The sequence below is a fragment of the Perissodus microlepis genome, chromosome 3 (assembly GCF_051167445.1).
Source record: "Perissodus microlepis isolate ML-2025 ecotype Zambia chromosome 3, ASM5116744v1, whole genome shotgun sequence".
NCBI lineage: Eukaryota > Metazoa > Chordata > Actinopteri > Cichliformes > Cichlidae > Perissodus > Perissodus microlepis.
In genome coordinates, this window is record NC_140463.1 from 6,985,249 (window position 1) to 7,005,651 (window position 20,403).

The window sequence follows — 20,403 nt, forward strand, 5'->3', positions numbered from 1 at the left end:
AGCATCTGAGCCAGACTCTGTCTGTCTCTCTCATCATGGTCGCCTAAATGCACAGTAATGGCAGGTTTTGTAATAAGGCAGATCGCGCTAACATAATATGCACTGTTAGTTGATTATTTACCTGCCGCATTAACGGGAGAGGACGTGCAAACGTTACCGCTGCTGCTGGGTTGAGATTCACGAGTCCGGAGCGGAATTAAAATTACGACATCCATTTCAGGTCATCGCGTGTTTTGTGAGCAAATGCTTTTGCATATTCGTAGTGTTTCCTCCCTTAAATGAAATATCTACTTTGCAAGTATTGCAAGTTGCCCTGTTGTCATCCGTTCTCGTAAAGTATAACCAAACTTTTGAGCGTTTGAGCCGCTTACGCGCCGTGTTTCCTGCCAGGTAAATGACGCTCCGCAATGTGGTGACGTCATTCGGGGCGACTGGAATCGATAAGGGAATCGTTTGCAAAAATGGCAAACAATTCCAAGGAATTGAATCAGTGGGAACCGGTTCTCAACAAGAACCGGTTTTCGATACCCATCCCTACTTATGAAGATACCCCTTGCTGTCTTGGATCATTTACCTACTTTTCTCCAATCACACTAAATGACTTAATTATAGTTTTAGGTAAAATGAAATCCTCATCATGCTCTGTAGATATATTACCTCACTCTGTCCTGTCCGGGTCTATCACCAGCATCGGTCCTACATTACTATCCATCATTAAGAGTTCACTGAGGCAAGGCTGTGCTCCATCTTATTTTAAACATGCTGAGGTAACTCCTCGGTTAAAAAAAAAACAGAATCTTGATCCTAGCTCTGCTAGTAATTACCGACCTATTTCAAAATTGCCATTTTTAAGTAAATTACTTGAAAAAATTGCTGAAAATCAGTTCAGGTCTCTATTATGTAAATTACACATTCTTGACCCTTTTCAGTCTGGCTTTCAAAAGCAGCACTCTACGGAGACCGCTATTTTAAGAGTCTATAATGATCTATTAATGGCATCTGACGCAGGGAACTGTTCTGTGATCATTTTGCTTGATCTTAGTGCATCCTTTGACACCATCGACCACAAAATCCTACTTAACAGGCTCAAGGTTTTGGCTGGTATATCTGGCTCTGCCCTAGAATGGTTTTCTTCATATTTATCAGACAGGACCTTTTCTGTTAGGGCTGACAGGTTCACCTCTGACATTGCTGCCCTGACCTGTGGTGTCCCACAGGGTTCAGTTTTAGGTCCATTACTATTTTCTTTTTACATGCTTCCTTTAGCTGGTATCATTCAATCTTTTAGCGACCTGTCTTATCATTTTTATGCTGATGACATTCAGTTCCAATATGTCCTTTAAGCCTCATCAGCTGGATAGGCTGTCCACCCTAGTCCAGTGCTTAACCCAGGTTTCTGATTGGCTTTCAAGCAACTACCTCGTTCTAAATACTAACAAGACCAAGACCATGATCATAGCTCCTCCTGAGCTACATTCTAAAATCAGTCAGGTTCTTGCCTCTTTCTGTCCATCTGTCAAGTCAAATATTCGAAATCTTGGAGTAATATTTGACTCTTCTCTGGGCCTTGACTGTCATGTAAAATCTTTGTCTTGTTCCTGTTTCTATCATTTAAGAAACATCTCTAAACTGCGACATATGGTTTCCTCAGCTGAACTGGAAAAACTCATTCATGCATTTGTGTCATCACGCTTAGATTACTGTAATTCCCTGTTTACTAGCTTGGATAAATCATCTCTCTTTCGCCTCCAGGCAATACAAAACGCAGCAGCCAGACTACTAACTCGCTCTACCAAGCGTGTTCACATCACTCCCATCTTATATATATTTTTTTTTTTTTTCCTGTCCCGTTTGGATCTTTAGACATCAGAATTGTTGTCTTAAGGCCAAGAAAGATGCCAAGCGGATTTATTTTACCAAGTGGATCATTATGGCCTTGCCATATTGGTCCATTTGATTGACCTTTATTATAATTATGTATTTATTTTATTTTCGGTTGCTACAAACGGGACAGACATGTCTGGGGGATAGGACAGGGAGAAAGAATGAAAGAAAGAGAGGGAGAGAAAGAAAAACAGAGGGGAGAAGAGACGGTGAGAAAGGGGGGAAGAAAGAAAGAAAAACAAACAAATCTTATATTCTTTACATTGGCTCCCGATAGAGTTTAGAATTCGCTTTAAAATTCTTGAATTAACATACGGAGCACTAAATGGCCCCAGATTATTTATCCAAGCTTCTTATAAAATACACTGCTGCTCGTCATCTCCGCTCACAGACTCAGAGTCTCTGAGTTGTTCCCCGTACACGACTGAAGACAAAAGGGGAGAGAGCCTTTCAGTCTGTTGCACCAAGGCTGTGGAACAGTTTACCACTACAATTACGTTTGCTTGACTCTGTGGATTCTTTTAAAAAGCAGTTAAAAACTTTTCTGTTAAAACAAGCCTTTTGTTGATCTACATATTTTATATTTTCTACATTATTTACATTTGATCTTTTACATTGTATATAATGTCTATTGATTTTATTGTTTATTTTAATATTTGTGTACAGTGTGACTGTCTGTCTTTGAAAAGCGCTTAATAAATAAACTTTACTTACTTACTTACTTACTTACTTACTTACTTACTTCGTTTTAAAGTTTGAATGGTGGCTCTAGGTCAACATATGTGGAAGTAGTTAGAGTTGAAAGAGGAATGAGTTGAAGGAGAATTTGAAGGATCTCCCCATTGAAATACATTATAATTTTTTTTGAATAAAGTTGAATAAATTTAAAAAATATAAATGTAAAAAAGGGGAAAATAGAAGCACACATTTCCAAAAGAAGAGGAATCTAACAGTGTTTGAATGGTTTTTCTAAGTTGAACGGTTTTCAAGTAGTTGGAGTCTAAAAAACGTACTGAATAGATAATAAAATTTAAAAATAATAATAATAAAGATTAAAAGAACAATACATTCACACTAAATATTATGTGTTAGCCACAGAGATGCCAAAACAGTCATATAGTCATTCTGCAGCTAAGTACAAATACAGATACGTATGTTTAAAAATACTCTGGTAAAAGTTGGAGCAGTGATTCAACTACTTTACTCTAGTAAAAGTAAAGAAAATGTTTACTCTGACATGTACTCCTAATGTACAGTTTGGAGGACATTTCTACCAGTTTTTGCCTTGTGCTATGATAAAATAATAATAAAATAATATTAGTCTAATATTAATTTTAATTCTAATTAATGTCCTCAGCTTGAACACAAAGCAGAGAAGAGAATTAAAAATGCTCTATTTTCTGTTGTCAGTGTGCTTTATATTGTAAAGTAGACCCTACAATAATACATACAGACAAAAACCCAACAATCACATGAGCAAGCGATTTGGTGACGGTGTGGGGTAAGCCCTGGTGATAGACACAGCACAGGGCTGTCTTTTATGTTTGTAAGTTACCTTGTAACTTCCCACCTCTGGTTAGTCTCCATATCGTTTGACTATTTAAATGGTTATAATTTTTATTTTTGTAAATTTGTCCTTTTCAGTGATTCACCCAGGAGCACAGTTTCCGCAATAAAAACCTGTGTTTTATTTCTCTCAGGGGGACTTTCCACTCTTCCTCCCCACTCCAGAGAATACCACTTTGTGAACCAGAAAATGACCTGGACTGAAGCTCAGAGTTACTGCAGAGAACACTTCACTGACTTGGTCACCATCTACAACAGCAACATCAACCAACTGCTTTTCTCAATGGCACCAAGGATCGATGATTGGGCTTGGACAGGGCTCTATAATGATCCTTACAGCTGGAAGTGGTCCATGGAGGGAAAACTTTTTTATGTTGGCAGTACACATGAATTTTTGATCTGGGCTAACGGCCAACCAGACTGTGCAAATGCAAAGGAATACTGTGTGGCTCTTCAGGGACAAACACAGATGAATGATAGACCCTGTGAAGCTTCTTACCCTTTCCTGTGTTACAATGGTAAGAAAAAAGATTTGTTGCCCTATTTATCTCTACATTTTTATGAGATTTATTTTTTCATATTATGTGCATCTTCTAAAAAGTCATCATAGTTTTTAATCTTTCGCAGCCAAAAATACAAGTTACATCTTAGTGAATGAGAGCCGCTCCTGGTCAGCGGCTCAGTCGTACTGCAGGACATACCACACAGACCTGACCAGTATAAGAAGCAAAGAGGAGAAATCCAACATCACGCTCACTTTGAATGGATCAGGGGTTCAGTATGTGTGGATTGGCCTCTACAGCGATCCCTGGTCCCCCTGGTCTGACAACACCACCTCCACATTCACTAACTGGTGGATTGGTCAGCCTGATAATGGACATTCAGAGTACTGTGGACCAATGAATTTAATGTCAGGGGAATGGGCTGATGGCTCCTGTACCAGCAGACACTTTTTTTTCTGTTTCACAGGTGAGGTCCAGAATGCAAACACTGTAAGATCCTGTCATCATGTAAAACACTAATGTTTGTGTTTTTATATGTGGTTCATTTTTAGCAGTGACAAAGCAAACAGTGCTGAAAATGAAGTTTCAGTCAGAGGCAGACATGCACAGCACAGAGATCCAGCAGCAGGTTTCACAGCAGGTCAGCAGTTCAGTCACGAACACAAACTTGACACAAGTTCAAACTATGCTTCATGTTTTTCATCATCTGCACATTTTGTCCAGCTGTCAGGCCTCATGCTGTCAGAAAGACTGACAGACTTCAGGATTCGTTGGAGGAAAGTCCAGAGTTACCGTGACGACCAGTCGAAGAAGCAGGATGTGGACGGTGACTGCAAAACTGAAGTCTGACTGGACTGAACCACTTCATGTGTGAAGTTAATAACATGCTGTGCTGAGCTGTCTCATCCTTTAAATCTTTCAATATTTCAGAGTGTAAAGTTCCACCAACAGCTCATTTGTTCAGCTGCAGTTGTAGTTTGGTAGAAATTCTTTAATCAAAGGTCCACTCACTAGTTTTTAGCTTCATCTTGAAGTTTTCCCGATAGGCTCTGGTGTCTTGTTTTTTTTTTGTTTGCAGTGTCTCTTTTTTATGTATTTATTTATTTATTTATTTTTTCAGTTGTTACAGACGGGACAGACATGACTGAGGGATAGGAAAGGGAGAAAGAAAGATGAAGGAAAAGAAAAACAGAAGGGAAGAGGGACAGTGAGAAAGGGCACTTAAAAAGAGAAAGAAGAGAAAAAAAATCTCCTGGATTACCTGTTGAGAGAAAAAGAAGAGAAAACAAGCAAAAAAAACCAGAGCAACATACTAAACACAACACCATCACGTTAATCTAGCTCAGTGTAAACAGCAGTAAATACTAAATATTGAATGTTGTTGTGTAGCAAGCAGGACCGACAGCGCACAATGTGCTTGGAAATAGCAGCCAATAGAGGTGTAGTTTATGTCTATGAACAGTGAACACTCGTGTACACACCTGTGTGGATCAGCGCACTTGTATTCAAAAGGTTTCCCCATGTAATGGTCTGCTAGAGGATGTAGAGAGCCTTAGCCCTGTCCCCCAGGGCATGAAGCAGGCATGGAGGAGATCCAGGCCCCAGACATCCAGAGGCCCCAGAGTGCGAGAGCCCAAAGAGGACAGTGTCTGCAGTGTCTCTTTTAACAGCTTTGACAATGTCCTTCTGCTTTGACTGTTTCATAACCATAAAAATATCAGCCATAAATTGGACCATAAGACCATGAGAGCCCCAAACCTTACCTGATATCAAATTTGATCAGGATACCTGCTGTAATGTATGATGGATGTCCTCGTATCTGTAAATTTAACTTCACTGTTATTTTGGAGGAATGGAAATAGAGGCTGGGAGCCAACTCTTGCATAGTCATAGTTATTGTAATGATATTAGTTTTTGCCTTTTACCTTTTCCTCCCATCTGTGTGGAAAAATGTAACACACACTCCAGGTCTACTTTTGGTATTGTATCTTTCAGCTTTTTTCAAATGACATTTTAAAGGTTATTTTTGTCTTCTTTATGTGTTTTCTGCAGTTAAAAAACCTGTTTTGTGTTTTGCAAATCAGCAGCTTTTGGTTAAATGGTGCATCAGTGTAGATAATAGGGAGAGAGGAGATAAACAATATGACGCATAACAGCACTTTTAAGTAATTCCAACGCAGCCACTACTGAATAAATACAATGTGACAATTTTAGTTAGACTCACTCAATTATTCTGCTACAACCAGCATGATTTACGTTTTCCTCTAAAAGCTAAATTAAGCTAAAAAAAACTTAATTTCAGTAAAAAGCTTTGGTGATATCAAGTGATCAAATTATTTAAATTACTCAAAATTCTTGATTTTATTTTTATTTTATTAAAAAATGTCCATGCACATTGTTGCATAAATTTTATTATTAGCAACTGTACTTTCCTTTAGTTACACATAGCAATTCCACTTTGATATTAACATCGTTTAATGCAAAACCAATCTTCAAAATAGACAGGCCCACTTCAAAAATTATGTCAAAGAAAAGAAAAGAAAATACATCCATACAAAAATCTTTGGGAAACTGAAATGAATACATTAACTCAAATATTTGCTTTTGGTTTTTACTAAGAAGTTGTCTTTGAGTGAGAGACAAAAACATTATTAATTTGGACTTTGGAGGAAGAAGTGAGTTCAGCGCCAAGAATACAACAGACAAAATATAAAACACTATATCTGAAAAGTTGCTGTGTCAAGCAGGAGCACGTTGATGACTTTGTGTATTCTAGTTAGTTTTAAAAATTGCCAGCTATCAACAATCAGCTGCAGGAAGTTGCACAACACAACTTTACAAATAAATAACAGTGCAACATTTCCTCTTGAACTTGAATCCAGCCCAGTACTACTGTGGGCTTTACCTTTGGGCTAGCTTTTAGACCATCCAGCTCCAGAAATATCATTTGAAACACCTCAAATGTGTTTTTCAGTTCTTTTGCGTAGCTGAGATTGAGTGCATATTTTAGCCCCATGAGCAAGACACAGGCTCTGGGTACATCCACATCTTTCAGGACTTCTTTTCCCTCAATCACAATCCTTGCACTGCTAGATCAGAGATTATAGCAGATCCTGTTAGAGCAATCATCATCACATCATTAGTCATATCCTCATCATCTTAGCATTAGCAGGTCACAATCAATGTCAGTGTTTTAAATCATCATATTTAAAAATGAGAGCAATGAAAGTACATTATGTATGGATGCAAGTGTAATATCAGCCATGAATAGCAATTTCTCTCCCTATTACCAAATATTTATCCTGCGAATAATTTTAATATATGTTAAACCGATCCTCCAGAAGTTTATTTAACTTTCCTGGTGTTTCAAATTTGCAGATTTTAACGCTCCAATTTGAGACATGTCATGTTTTTTTTCTGTTTTACTTTGAGACATGTCAGAATGCAAACTATTAAGTCAAACTACAATGTGAGAAAGTTTAAACTGTATTAAAAACCAAGCAAACATAAAAAAGTTGTTGTTTCAAGATTTAAGAAAACGTGAAAATTAATAGACAGAAATTGTGTGCAAACAATGACAATAGTAACTAAGCTTTTATATGCTAATGCTAAGTAATGTGACTTAAACAACCAACTCATTATGTAACTTTTCCATATGGTGTCTCTACAGTGTGGCTTTGGATTTCTGGTCGTTGTTTGCAGACTGCACTATGACACAGAATATACTTTAGCTCAATTTTATCCTCAAACCAAACTAGACCTTTGCCTTAAACATCAACTTAAACATTATCTATAGAAACCTACAGTTTACCCGTTTAGTCTCTAACATTAAGCGTCCCACCAACAAACCTGTTACTTACTAAATGTTCATCGACATGGTGCCAACACTGAACAAATATTCTCATGAATCTGCAGTTCTACAACTAATCCTGTTGTAGTTCAGTGCCAAGTATCAACCTCGCCTTCTACTGTCATCAAAAAGAGCTAGCATAGCCTTTAGTTTGGATTTATCTGTCTGACTACAGGTCCAGGCAAACTCCACCTTGTTCCTTTTGAAAGATGCTCATAAGATATTTAACTTTTACCCACTTAATACTGCTATATTGTTAAGTAAAGGGAAAATTGTTATGCACAGCTGAGATATATTTAAGTTAAGCCAATTTTTCTTATTTTGTTTTTGAACAACTTCTTAAATTAAGTCATCAACTCATTTTTAACAAAATGTTAGAAATGCTCCTATTTTTACACTTTCCTTACTAACGCTTTGGGTATTTCTTTAGAGTAAAGAGACATATATTAAAATAGTAAAAAATGAAATAAAATATGGAGGCATGTTGGTTTATCAGCCTTATTTTGTTTTGTGTAGCTCAATTTCTTACTTAAAATTGTGATTTGATTTTGTTTCTTTCATTAGCTTAGCTGGAGTGAACTAGAGATCATGAAATTAAGGACCAGAGTCCTGATACTTTCATATTTTTTTCTCTTGAACTTGCATGGTGTAGATCATTTTAGCTTATTTCTTATTTTTCACATGAGTGAGTCTTTTTTGGGTTTTACACTGACTGGTCTTACTGCTGTGAATCAGGTGACACTGCAACAGATGCATGAAAGTAACGCTACTTTGAAACTGAAGTTTTGTGTTTGTTTTGTTTTATTATTAACCTCTGTATAAGTTTGAGGTCCATATTATAATCAGAGGTATTCACATGTAAAAGGCCTGAATGTGATTTCCACAATCTAAAAAAGAGCAACCTTAGTGGAAACAGGAAGGTTGATCACCTCACGTGATAAGAAACCTGACTGAAAACTCCAGAGAAAGTAATATAAAAAGATACATACGTTTAGTTCAACTGGTATTAGGAAGTAAGTTATAGATTAGTGATGTGAATATTGCTAGATTGTATTGTTTATTGTCATTTATGCTTAGAAATATTTAACCATATATGCTTAGAGGTGTATAATCAATTGTGTAGTGATAGGATGTGCGATCCTTAATAGTCTGCAGGCTTTGTGTGCATTCCAGAGTGTTCTGGCATTCACACCCACATTCTGGGAGCATGGAAGAGGTCGTAACTTGTCTTATTGTTTTATGGCAGGATAAACGTAGCTATATCTGTTTTAGTCTAAGTGCCTTTTGTTTAGATGAACTGCTGGACTTCCAGACCAGCAGGTTTAGGGAAGTCTTTATGGGGTCACACTCTGACCACACACACACACACACACACACACACACACACACACACACACATACTTACACAACGCACAGGCAAGGTACTCTTTGTTTGTATGTAGACGTCATATGTTAATGAACCTATGCATATTCATGTAACCACAATAAAAGAGCAGTGTTACGGGGGAGCAGATGAGAGCGACTGGGGTCAAGCGAAGGAACGGCGTTTGTCCGGTTCTCTCCCGTGCACGAGAAACATGAAGTACTTTGCCTACTCGTGTCTTGCTTTGCTGTGTAATTACATTGTCTTCAACGTTCCAGTGAATAGGTTCAAGCTACAAACCTATCAAATATTATATGATTATAATTAACGATAGTAAAAGACCCAATCCCAATGTTCTTGTACTTGCGTCACATTGTAAAATAATTAAACTCGCTGAATATCATTATTTAATTTCATTAATTTATCTTCTAAACGTAGAAGATAATCCATCACCGCGGCAACTCCTGCTAAGCAGGCAAAACTTGATTTTACTTCAGCAGCACAGAAAGCGTCTGAAGGTGAGCTTAAAAAATGATTGCCGGCTACATTGTGGAAGAGATGCTACCGCTGCGTACTGTAGAGTCTCCGTCTTTAAAAAAATGTATTTATTATTTAAAGAGTTTAATTTCTATTGTTTGTCCACTCAAGGTTTATAGGGATTTTAAGAACTATTTAGTTAAATTACTTATTGAGTAATTGAGTTACAGTTCTGACACAGTAATTAGATAAGTATTTTGAATACAATATTGACTAAGTAATTAGTAAGTAGTAATTAATTACTTTTTTAAAGTAACTTACCCAACACTCCTTATATTATTATAAGATATATGAGGTTATATCTATATATAATATCGTAATAATGATAATGAGGTTGTATCTATATCCATCGGGTCTTTATCTCTTGATTTTCATTGTGAACATTAATAATGAAGGTAAACAGGCAGTCTAGCTGCTGTCTCGGAGCTCTGTATACACAGAGTGAGGTCAGCATATCCAGGATATCTTTCCGTTTCTTGGATTGTTGATACCAACCCTGGGACCAACCCTGGGACCAGGATAAACATTCACAGGACGCTGGTTATCAGATCTCTAAGTTAACCCAGGATTTCCCAGTATGGTTGCATGACTATAGCAATAGTTGTACAACAATAGCTGCACATCCTCTACAGAGAAAATGACAAAGCCAAATATGCTCTCCAGTGCCACCAATGTTTCTGCCAGTCCCTCCACCCTTCTTGTTGTTGGGATGGGGCCTGCACATCAACTCTTTCACCACCACACACAGCAACATGATGTCTCCGTCCACATTTCTCACAGGGCACATACTTTATCTTAAAGAATTTTACAATGTTTCTGTCCCAAACACACAAAACATCTTCCCATTCTCTTTAACTTGACCTTTCTTTGAGCAATGTCATGGTTTGGGCAATTTTCTGATATGTGATCACCACCCTCACAGAATATGCAGGTGTTTTGTTTCTGGCTGGTTGTGTACAGTGCAGCAGTAGTTTGCATGCTAGGCTCCTTGAACCTCACATCACTGAACTGTGGCTTATATGACTTATTTGTAGTTTTCCGTGGAGTGTACGGTTTTGTCATCTGCAGCGCTCTTTCCCTGCTCTGAACCTCCTTCTGTAGAAATGTGACTATTTCCGACACTTTCCATTCTCCATCTTCATTTCTCTGACAGCTATATTCAAGAGCTATATCATCTGGAATCATCTTCAGCTGTATTGGGAATAGCAAACTCTCATAGCTTTCTGACACCACGCCCAATGACTCTAAACTTCGGATCTGAAGTTTACATTCATCATATAGCTGCCTCAAAGCATGCATGACATGTGTGCACTGATTACTACATCCTTTCTTCCAAAATGATATTGCAGTAACTCAAACCATTGAACCCATTTTGCACAGAGAGGCATTTTTTGAAAAATGTATTGATAGCAATGTTGAATATTATTACACAGTAAATAACAACTACACGTAAAATAATTACACCGTGACACCTCTGCCTTTCTAAATGGAGGGACGGTAAATGTTTATGTATATGTAAGATATGTAATGTAAAAACTGAAGATAGTAAGATTAACAGTAGCAGTATTTTCCACCATTGTAGAAATTCATCTCATGTAAACAATAACGTGGGGGCATGACGTCAAAAAAGGCACATACCTTTGATGTTGCGTGACAAACTCTCTATTCATCGTCCACAGGTGAACGCAAAAACAGGGTTTTTGAAAATCTCCAACCTGGCAGGAGTTTTTAAAAACTTCCGTTCTCAGTGATTCATGTCGTTTACATGTGAACGAAAGGCCTAAACGCAGAGAAAAGGCTGTGAAAAGCTGCTTTGTCAAAAATACCTGTGTAGGTAGGTGTGGACGTAGTTTAGAAGAGTTAATAGTTTATTTTATTGCTGCCTGTAATTTATTGCAGTTTTATCGTATTTGTTTACAAAAGGCTCCACAGGGTTTGCAGGGCTGGCTCAATGTCACACCATTAAGATGTTTTCAGAAATATATAAGCAGGAGATGGTGGATGCTATATTAGCCATGTGGGCAATCCTGGCTCAAGAGTTGGCAGTTTGTCTGATAAAGTTCTATGTAAAGAAAGAAACATATCATATCTATCTAACAGACTGCAATTTGTACATGTAAATGGAGAGTCCTCTTCACACACTGAGGTTAATTATGGAGTTCCACAGGGTTCAGTGCTAGGACCAATTCTGTTTACACTATACATGCTTCCCCTAGGCAGCATCATTAGAAGACAGTTTACATTTTCACTGCTATGCAGATGACACCCAGCTCTATCTATCTATGAAGCCAGATAACACACACCAATTAGTTAAACTGCAGGAATGTCTTAAAGACATAAAGACCTCGATGGCCGCTAACTTTCTGCTTCTTAATTCAGATCAAACTGAGGTTATTGTACTCGGCCCTGAAAATCTTAGAAATATGGTATCTAACCAGATTCTTACTCTGGATGGCATTACCTTGGCCTCCAGTAACACTGTGAGGAAACTTGGAGTCATTTTTGACCAGGATATGTCCTTCAACGCACATATTAAACAAATATGTAAGACTGCTTTCTTCCATTTGCGCAACATCTCTAAAATTAGAAATATCCTGTCTCAGAGTGACGCTGAAAAACTAGTTCATGCATTTATTACTTCCAGGCTGGACTACTGTAATTCATTATTATCAGGATGTCCAAAAAACTCACTGAAAAGCCTTCAGCTAATCCAAAATGCTGCAGCAAGAGTCCTGACAGGGACTAGAAGGAGAGAGCATATTTCTCCTGTTTTGGCTTCCCTTCATTGGCTTCCTGTTAAATCCAGAACTGAATTCAAAATCCTGCTCCTCACATACAAGCAGTGTTGGTCAAGTTACTTGAAAAAAGTAATCAGTAACTAATTACTGATTACTTCCCCAAAAAAGTAATCCCGTTACTTTACTGATTACTTATTTTCAAAAGTAATTAATTACTTAGTTACTTAGTTACTTTTAAAAACACGATTTACAACCTGAATAGGTGATAAAACGATAGATCTGTCAGGCCAATTCTACTTTTTCTGCATAATCCATCATACAAAATGTAATCAAATGGAAAAGTCTCTTTTTTTTAACTTGTTTTATCAGTTTTAATCTTTTAACTTCATGCATCAAGCAAAAATTAAATTATATGCAACATTCTCTGACTTGAAGAAATTAGTTTAACATTTAAACCTATTTTCTGCACATTCCAGCACATAAAATAAAATATTTTTTTTGTGTTTACACTCAGTCTTTCAAATAGATGCAAGTAAAACACAGCAGAAAATAAATAAAATCAAAGACTCAGCGGTCCTTTTGCTCTATTTTCACCTGTAAAGCAGAAGTAGGGTAGACAGAGGTGTGCTCTGGTGCAGGTGTGCTGCAGCGGTCAGTGGAAGGATACGGCAGCTTCTCTGTGAATTTCCCATTACGTGGTAGTGCACTCGGTGCTTGTTTAGGGGGTTTTTTTCGCTGTAAAAAGAAGTTTTCTTCCCACGCACAACGGTTTTTGCAATAGTAATCCCTTACTTTACTCGTTACTTGAAAAAAGTAATCAGATTACAGTAACGCGTTACAAGACCTTGTATGCCCATCTCTGCATACAAGGTCTTAAATAATCAGGCCCCATCTTATCTTAATGACCTTGTAGTACCATATCACCCTATTAGAGCACTTCGCTCTCGCTCTGCAGGCCTACTTGTTGTTCCTAGAGTATTTAAAAGTAGAATGGGAGGCAGAGCCTTCAGTTTTCAGGCCCCTCTTCTGTGGAACCAGCTTCCAGTTTGGATTCGGGAGACAGAAACTATCTCTACTTTTAAGATTAGGCTTAAAACTTTCCTTTTTGCTAAAGCATACAGTTAGGGCTGGACCAGGTGACCCTGAATCCTCCCTTAGTTATGCTGCAATAGACGTAGGCTGCCGGGGGATTCCCATGATGCATTGAGATTTTCCTTTCCAGTCACCTTTCTCACTCAGTATGTGTTAATAGACATTTCTGCATTGAATCATATCTGTTATTAATCTCTGTCTCTCTTCCACAGCATGTCTTTATCCTGTCTTCCTTCTCTCACCCCAACCGGTCGCAGCAGATGGCCCCGCCCCTCCCTGAGCCTGGTTCTGCTGCAGGTTTCTTCCTGTTAAAAGGGAGTTTTTCCTTCCCACTGTCGCCAAAGTGCTTGCTCATAGGGGGTCATATGATTGTTGGGTTTTTCTCTGTATCTATGAAGCGCCTTGAGGCGACTTTTGTTGTGATTTGGCGCTATATAAATAAAATTGAATTGAATTGAATTATAAGTTTCAAAGAGATTTAGTTTATATGTTTTATATAATTGTCAAACATTCAGTCACTGAAATTATCCATGAAACTAGCTAATTCCTATATGCGTGTAGATTAAAGAAAACTACTTGACCTGGATATGATTGTCACTGATGAGCCTAAGGTACAAAATATGCTGGTGACTACGATAACATTTTCCTAGCTCCTCAAGAATTAAAAATGCACCAAAAAAAAGGGAGCGATACTTCTAGGTCAATTTCAAAGTACTCACACTATGGCCCTAGCAACCGGAAAAATGCAGAAGTAAGGGCGGAATTTCACAGCCACTCACTTCGGGCCTACCCTGCCTTCGAAGGACCCGACCTACCTGGTCCACATAGGACGGGTCCTTCAAAACATGCTATGCCTGAATTTGGACAAGCAACTAAAAAAAAGCAGGAATGGGGCAAAGAGGAAACACCTGGGACACACGGCTGGCAACAAATCAAACAGACAAGACAGGGAAGAAGCAAAACAGAACACGACAAGAGGCGTGAACGAAAGTCTAAGAACGTGTGGTCAAAGTCTAAGAAGAAATACAGGGAGCACACACACTGAGTCGCAGGCTGACTAGGTACAGGCAACAGCGGGAGTGACGGAGACACAACTGGGGAACAAAGGAATAAACATAGAGAAAAGACTATACGTGGGGCATATGGAAAAGCAGGGAGGCAAGGCAATAGAAACCTAAGATAAGATAAGATAACCTTTATTAGTCCCACATGTGGAAAATTTGTAAAATTTGTACTTTGCACTATCCAAAAAGTGGATAGTGCAAAGTTACATAACAAAAATTTGTTATTGCATAGCTTAAAGTAAAACACTGAATCTGACAGTGTCCTCATTGGCAGATTTCTATAATTTTCTTAGGGATTAATAAAGTATTCTGATTCAGAAATTTAGATCACTGTTTTAATAAGATTTTCCATCATTTTGCATATGAAATAATGGAAAAATGATCCTCCTCTGCTGTGTAGAAGTAATTTCAGATGGAGGGCGTCCCGTGTGTCTGACAGCTTCTCTCTGCTTTAAACACCCTCAGAAAGACAACACAAAACATGCAGCCGCAGGCTTTCAGTGAACACAGAAACAAAAGCAATGGGTGTCAAGAACAGGAAATGGTGGGAGGTGTGTGTGTGTTGGTGGGGGGGGGGGGGGGGGACTCTGCACTCTACAGGAAGGGCCAGAGTCTGGTGTCGCTAGTGCCATCCTCAATGCTGTTGCATGCTGGGGCAGCAGGCTGACCATCACAGATGCCAACAGACTCAATAAACTAATCCACAAGGCCAGTAATGTTCATATCTGATGATATGATACAGGGGCGATCATGGCTCAAGAGTTGGGTGTTCCTCTTGTAATCGGAAGGTTGCCGGTTCGAGCCCCAGCTCGGACAGTCTCGGTCGTTGTGTCCTTGGGCAAGACACTTCACCTACCGCCTACTGGTGATGGCCAGAGGCGCCGATGGCGCAATATGGCAGCCTCGCCTCTGTCAGTCTGCCCCAAGCAGCTGTGGCTACAACTGTAGCTTGCCTTCACCAGTGTATGAATGTGAGAGTGAATGAATAGTGGTATTGTAAAGCGCTTTGAGGGGTCCCGAAAAGCGCTATATAAATGCAATCCATTATTATTATTGATGTGTACAGTTTTATGTGCGGTTTTGAGAATCTACATCATCTATTTTCACCCTGAAAAATCTAAATGAACTGCACAGAACATTTTTATGAATTATTAAATGCGAGACAGCAAATATGATAGAAATTAAGTCATATATGAAATTAAGTCTGTGAAGGTTCTCAGTCATCCAGGTCATCGTAGTCAAAGGAGATTGCAAAGAAAAGCGTCTGGACTACTTTAAGTTGCTTGAAGACGTTCCCTCCCCAGACGCCTTAACGCCCACTCACATCCTGGGCCATCTGACCTCAGGAATTCGCATGATAAGGTGGGGCCAGGTTTCACAATGAACACACCCGAAATCCTGGCTGATTGGGACCCACACCCAGTTTCACACCTTGGCTCAGGCGATTAGAGGATCATCAGGGGGTCCTTTTGTCCCTCTTTGGGGGAAACTCCCACTAGGTTTAAATCTGGGACTCTCCACCATTTGACCTTAGAACTGAAGAAGCTTCTCGGATGAGAGGCATGTATAGGAATTTCTTTTACTTATGTATTAATCACATTATTTTATTGTATGATGCCTTGATGCCACTGGATTTTAACATGTCTGACACCCATACTGTAAGACAAATGGTGGGGGTGTAGTAAGGAAGTTGGGGGAAGCAGACCACTCCAGAGTCTTTTGTCTCTTCAAGGACTCTGGGAGGTACCAAGGGAGTGTGAACCTTAAGGTGTGAAACAGCTGTGTACTGCCTTTTGTTCCTGAAGAAGGTATTTAACTGAGAGCCATGCTAGGCTCAGTGAGACTCTGCTGACCCTGCCCCGTGGTCATGCAGGCTCTCCACAAGCTTGGTTGTCTGTTCTTTGTGTGTTTGGATTAAAGAATGTTGGCTACCGCTCACCGCTCATCTGCAGGCTTTATTTAAATGGAAAACTTCCACAACAGGCGAAACGTCTTCAAGCAACTTAAAGAAGTCCAGACGCTTTTCTTTGCAATCTCCTTTGAATATGAAATTAAAATGAAATATTTTTTAACAAATGCTGTAAGTTAAATGGTTCAATATTCTCTCCTTTTTAAAATAAAATTTAATTTTCTGGGAATATTTCAGGCTATAAGGAGCTAAGGTGGTGTCGGAGAGGCGGATGTTGTCCAATTTAAGGAAATCCGTCGTGCCTGTGAATGTTTCTCTGTACACCTCCATCAAGAGTGCAATATCTGCACATCCTCTACATAGAAAATAACAAAGCCAGTATAAGAGGGGTACCTCAGTGTCAATCATATGTGCTTAATTTGTGTAATACATAGTTATATAATGTTTATAATTAGAGCTATTTTTTATATTTTGTAACTTTGTAATATTTTGTATTATGTAATTTAGTTGAGTCAGTTACTGTTTTTACTGCATCAGAGTAATTGTGACCTCATCATTTCCTCTGGGATTAGTAAAGTATTTCAATACAACCCTGATGTGCTGAAGAATTGCTTGCTTATAAGTTTAAGGACTTTATATGTAACAAAATAGTTTAGGCTTAACTGCTTCAGACCCTGACAATAAAGTTTTTGTGCAGCCTAAAACTTTATGTACTCGCAACCAAACGCTGGTTTTTAAAAAGGGACAAAGTCACTGAGTCACTGCCTAAGGTGTTTGTGTTTCATATTGTCACATGTGAAAGTCTGATTATAAGTAAAAATTATTTCTTGGTCAGCAGGGTGTTGTGGTGGTTAGCACTATAGCCTCACAGCAAAAAGGTCCTATATAACATCCTACAACCTTATAAAAGGAAGGTGAATAATGATCCGCCCCTCATGTCACTCAAATGCAACAACCAGGAAAATAAATCTTTTTCTTCCACAGTAAAGAGACACATGGACGATCAGACTGCATTTAATTCAAGAGAGCCAGAGATAACCCTCCCCTCTCTCTCTCTCTCAAAAGGGAAAGCTTTAAGCCTAATCTTAAAAGTAGAGATAGTGTCTGTCTCCTGAATCCAAACTGGAAGCTGGTTCCACAGAAGAGGGGCCTGAAAACTGAAGGCTCTGCCTCCCATTCTACTTTTAAATACTCTAGGAACAACAAGTAAGCCTGCAGTGTGAGAGCGAAGTGCTGTAATAGGGTGATATGGTACTACAAGGTCATTAAGATAAGATGGGGCCTGATTATTTAAGACCTTGTATGTGAGGAGCAGGATTTTGAATTCAATTCTGGATTTAACAGGAAGCCAATGAAGGGAAGCCAATAGGTTCAAGGTTCTTTATTTGTCACATGCATAGTTATACAAGTATAACACACAGTGAAATATTACCTAGGGCCCGGATGGCTTGAGGATAGAAGCTCCTCTTGAGTCTCTCTGTCCTTGCCCGGATGATGCGGAACCTTCTACCGGATTGCAGAAGTTGGAACAGTTTGTTGCCAGGATGGGACGGGTCCTTCAGTATCTGCGCTGCTCTAGTCCGGCATCTCCTTGGGTGTAGGTGTCCTGAAGCGGGGGGAGAGCAATCCTGCAGCAGCGTTCTGCTGTACGGATCACTCTCTGGAGAGCTTTTTGGTCCTTCACACAGCTGTTCCCAAACCACGATGTCATGTTCTGTGTGAGGATGCTCTCCACAGCGCCTGTATAGAAAATCCTGAGGATCTTTGGAGAGACCCTGAACTTCCTCAGTTGTCGTAGGTGATACAGGCGCTGCCTAGCCTTTTTGGTCTGGACCTGAATGTGGCCAGACCATGTCAGGTCTGAGGAGGTGTGGACACCAAGATACTTGAAGGACTGCACCCTCTCCACTGGAGCTCCATTGATGATAATGGGCTTGTAGTCTCTGTGCTGACTCCTGAAGTCCACCACCAGCTCCTTGGTCTTGCCGACGTTCAGCTAGAGGTGGTTGTCCTGGCACCATGATGCCAGATTCTTCACTTTGTCCATGTAGGCCACCTCATCGTTGTTGGAGAATACAGGAGAAATCTGCTCTCTATTTCTAGTCCCTGTCAGTACTCTTGCTGCAGCATTTTGGATTAACTGAAGGCTTTTCAGGGAATTTTTAGGACATCCTGATAATTACAGTAGTTACAATGCATTTGTGTTGCTGTACTTGAACAGGATTTAGTATTACCTCAGAGCCTCAGGGCTCAAAAACTCAGTTGTCAGAGGATACATGCATCTGATAGTTAATGGATTACAGGGTTCTACAGGGGCTTTGGTGCAGCCATTGCGATAGTCTGATAATGTAACTGCATCCAGTTTACTGACAATGCTAACACAGTGGTAATCTTCTAATGTAGACATTACTATATCTAATACTGTGTAATCAGCCCCTATACTTTAAAGATGACATTTTGTTAAGCCACTAGCACCTTGTTACCATCACCTCTGTTGTCTGTTCCCAGAACTTGCACAAGCTTATTTCCATTTGTTTCCTATTCAACTAACTTGATTTTCCTAATGATTTGCATTTTGGTGAGACGGAGTCACCTTTTGGTCACCTTCACATGTTTCGTTAAGCCCTGAGGCCTATCATTTTTGTTTCAAAGGAACTTTGGTAGGGTCACATGACCCTACCAAAGTCAATATATCTATTACATTGTACATTCCTGCAGAAAAAATAGAAGCAAGATTAAAGAGATAAAATAAGATCCACCGTCCTTAGGCCAGGAAAGGTGTCTCATCCTCTACTGTCAGAAAGTAAACTTGTATTTGTGTTTTAAATTCATTAGTTAGGGACACACAAATTCTGCAGGAAGTTCACTCCCTTCAGGTGTCCTAATTTGACAGTAAAATATGTGTGAAGAACAAAGAAAAACCTCTTTGAACATCAGCTTCAGTCAGCAGATGAAAAGATAAGTTGTCAGGTAAGTCATCATTAATCTATCACTCTGATTTAAACATTTTGAAATAGACAGGCTTTGGGTGTCCAATTGTGTCAAGACTATAGATCTACAGATTATAGATTTTAAATATTCAAAAAATATTGCATGTAATTATTGTAGACATGTGCACCAAACTATGTACTAAGAAACCTATTATACATTACCTTGTTTTACTGGAGATAATGAATCTTAAATGACAAGAATGGGTGATAATAATTATGGTACAATAATAATCATGATGACTATATCTGTTGTACAGATGCCAAGAATGGAAGAAACCTGTTTGCTGCTCATCCTGCTGCTCTCAGGTCAGTAATATTAATATTTTAAACATTTGAATTATAACCCATGATCATAATGGGAAAAAACTGATGTTATTTGGGTTAATCAGATTACATGTTAATTTTTTAAAATTAGATATTTATTAACACATCTAACACACAGACAGAGAAAATCTTTATTTTCTCATACTGCAATACCTGCATTCATTTTAAATATAAGTTCTTTATTTTTTTCACATTTATATCTTTGATTTATTGAAAAAAAAAATTTTTTTCTGTAATATTAAATCTAACAAACTTCATCCTTCGGCTGCATCATTAGGGATCAATATGTTTCTTTTTCTAGTTGTTTTCTCCTCATTCTAATTATTACTGATATTAACCACATCGCAAGGTATTGCTAGTGCTGGTCCCAAGCCCAGATTAAAGGGGAGAGTTGTATCAGAAAATATGCCCAAATAGACCGGTTCTTACAGTCGTATAAAAAAGTGTTTGCCCCCTTCCTGATTTTCTTTTTTTTTTTATGTTTGCCCCCCTAAATGTTTCACATTATCAAATTAATTCAAATATTAGACAAAGATAGCACAAGTAAACAGAAAATGCAGTTTCTAAATAAAGGTCTTTATTA

At 38.7% G+C, this 20,403-nt stretch overlaps 1 protein-coding gene across 1 annotated transcript; it reads left to right on the top strand.

Moving 5' to 3' along the window:
- Positions 1-3,595: 3,595 nt before the first annotated feature.
- On the top strand, positions 3,596-5,942 carry LOC146389649 (putative C-type lectin domain family 20 member A). Its single transcript, XM_084917779.1, has 4 exons — positions 3,596-3,968; positions 4,078-4,419; positions 4,505-4,593; positions 4,677-5,942. The coding sequence occupies exons 1-4, from the start codon at positions 3,641-3,643 to the stop codon at positions 4,800-4,802; spliced, it is 885 nt and encodes a 294-aa protein (XP_084773905.1). The 5' UTR covers positions 3,596-3,640; the 3' UTR covers positions 4,803-5,942.
- The last annotated feature ends 14,461 nt before the right edge of the window (positions 5,943-20,403 follow it).

What these genes read in the sequence shown, in the direction of transcription:
- LOC146389649 (XM_084917779.1), top strand. Translation starts at nt 3,641, where the DNA reads ATGACCTGGACTGAAGCTCAGAGTTACTGCAGAGAACACTTCACTGAC. An exon ending in CCCTTTCCTGTGTTACAATG is followed by an intron (nt 3,969 to 4,077) that starts GTAAGAAAAAAG and finishes AATCTTTCGCAG; the next exon opens with CCAAAAATACAAGTTACATC. An exon ending in AGCAGCAGGTTTCACAGCAG is followed by an intron (nt 4,594 to 4,676) that starts GTCAGCAGTTCA and finishes CATTTTGTCCAG; the next exon opens with CTGTCAGGCCTCATGCTGTC.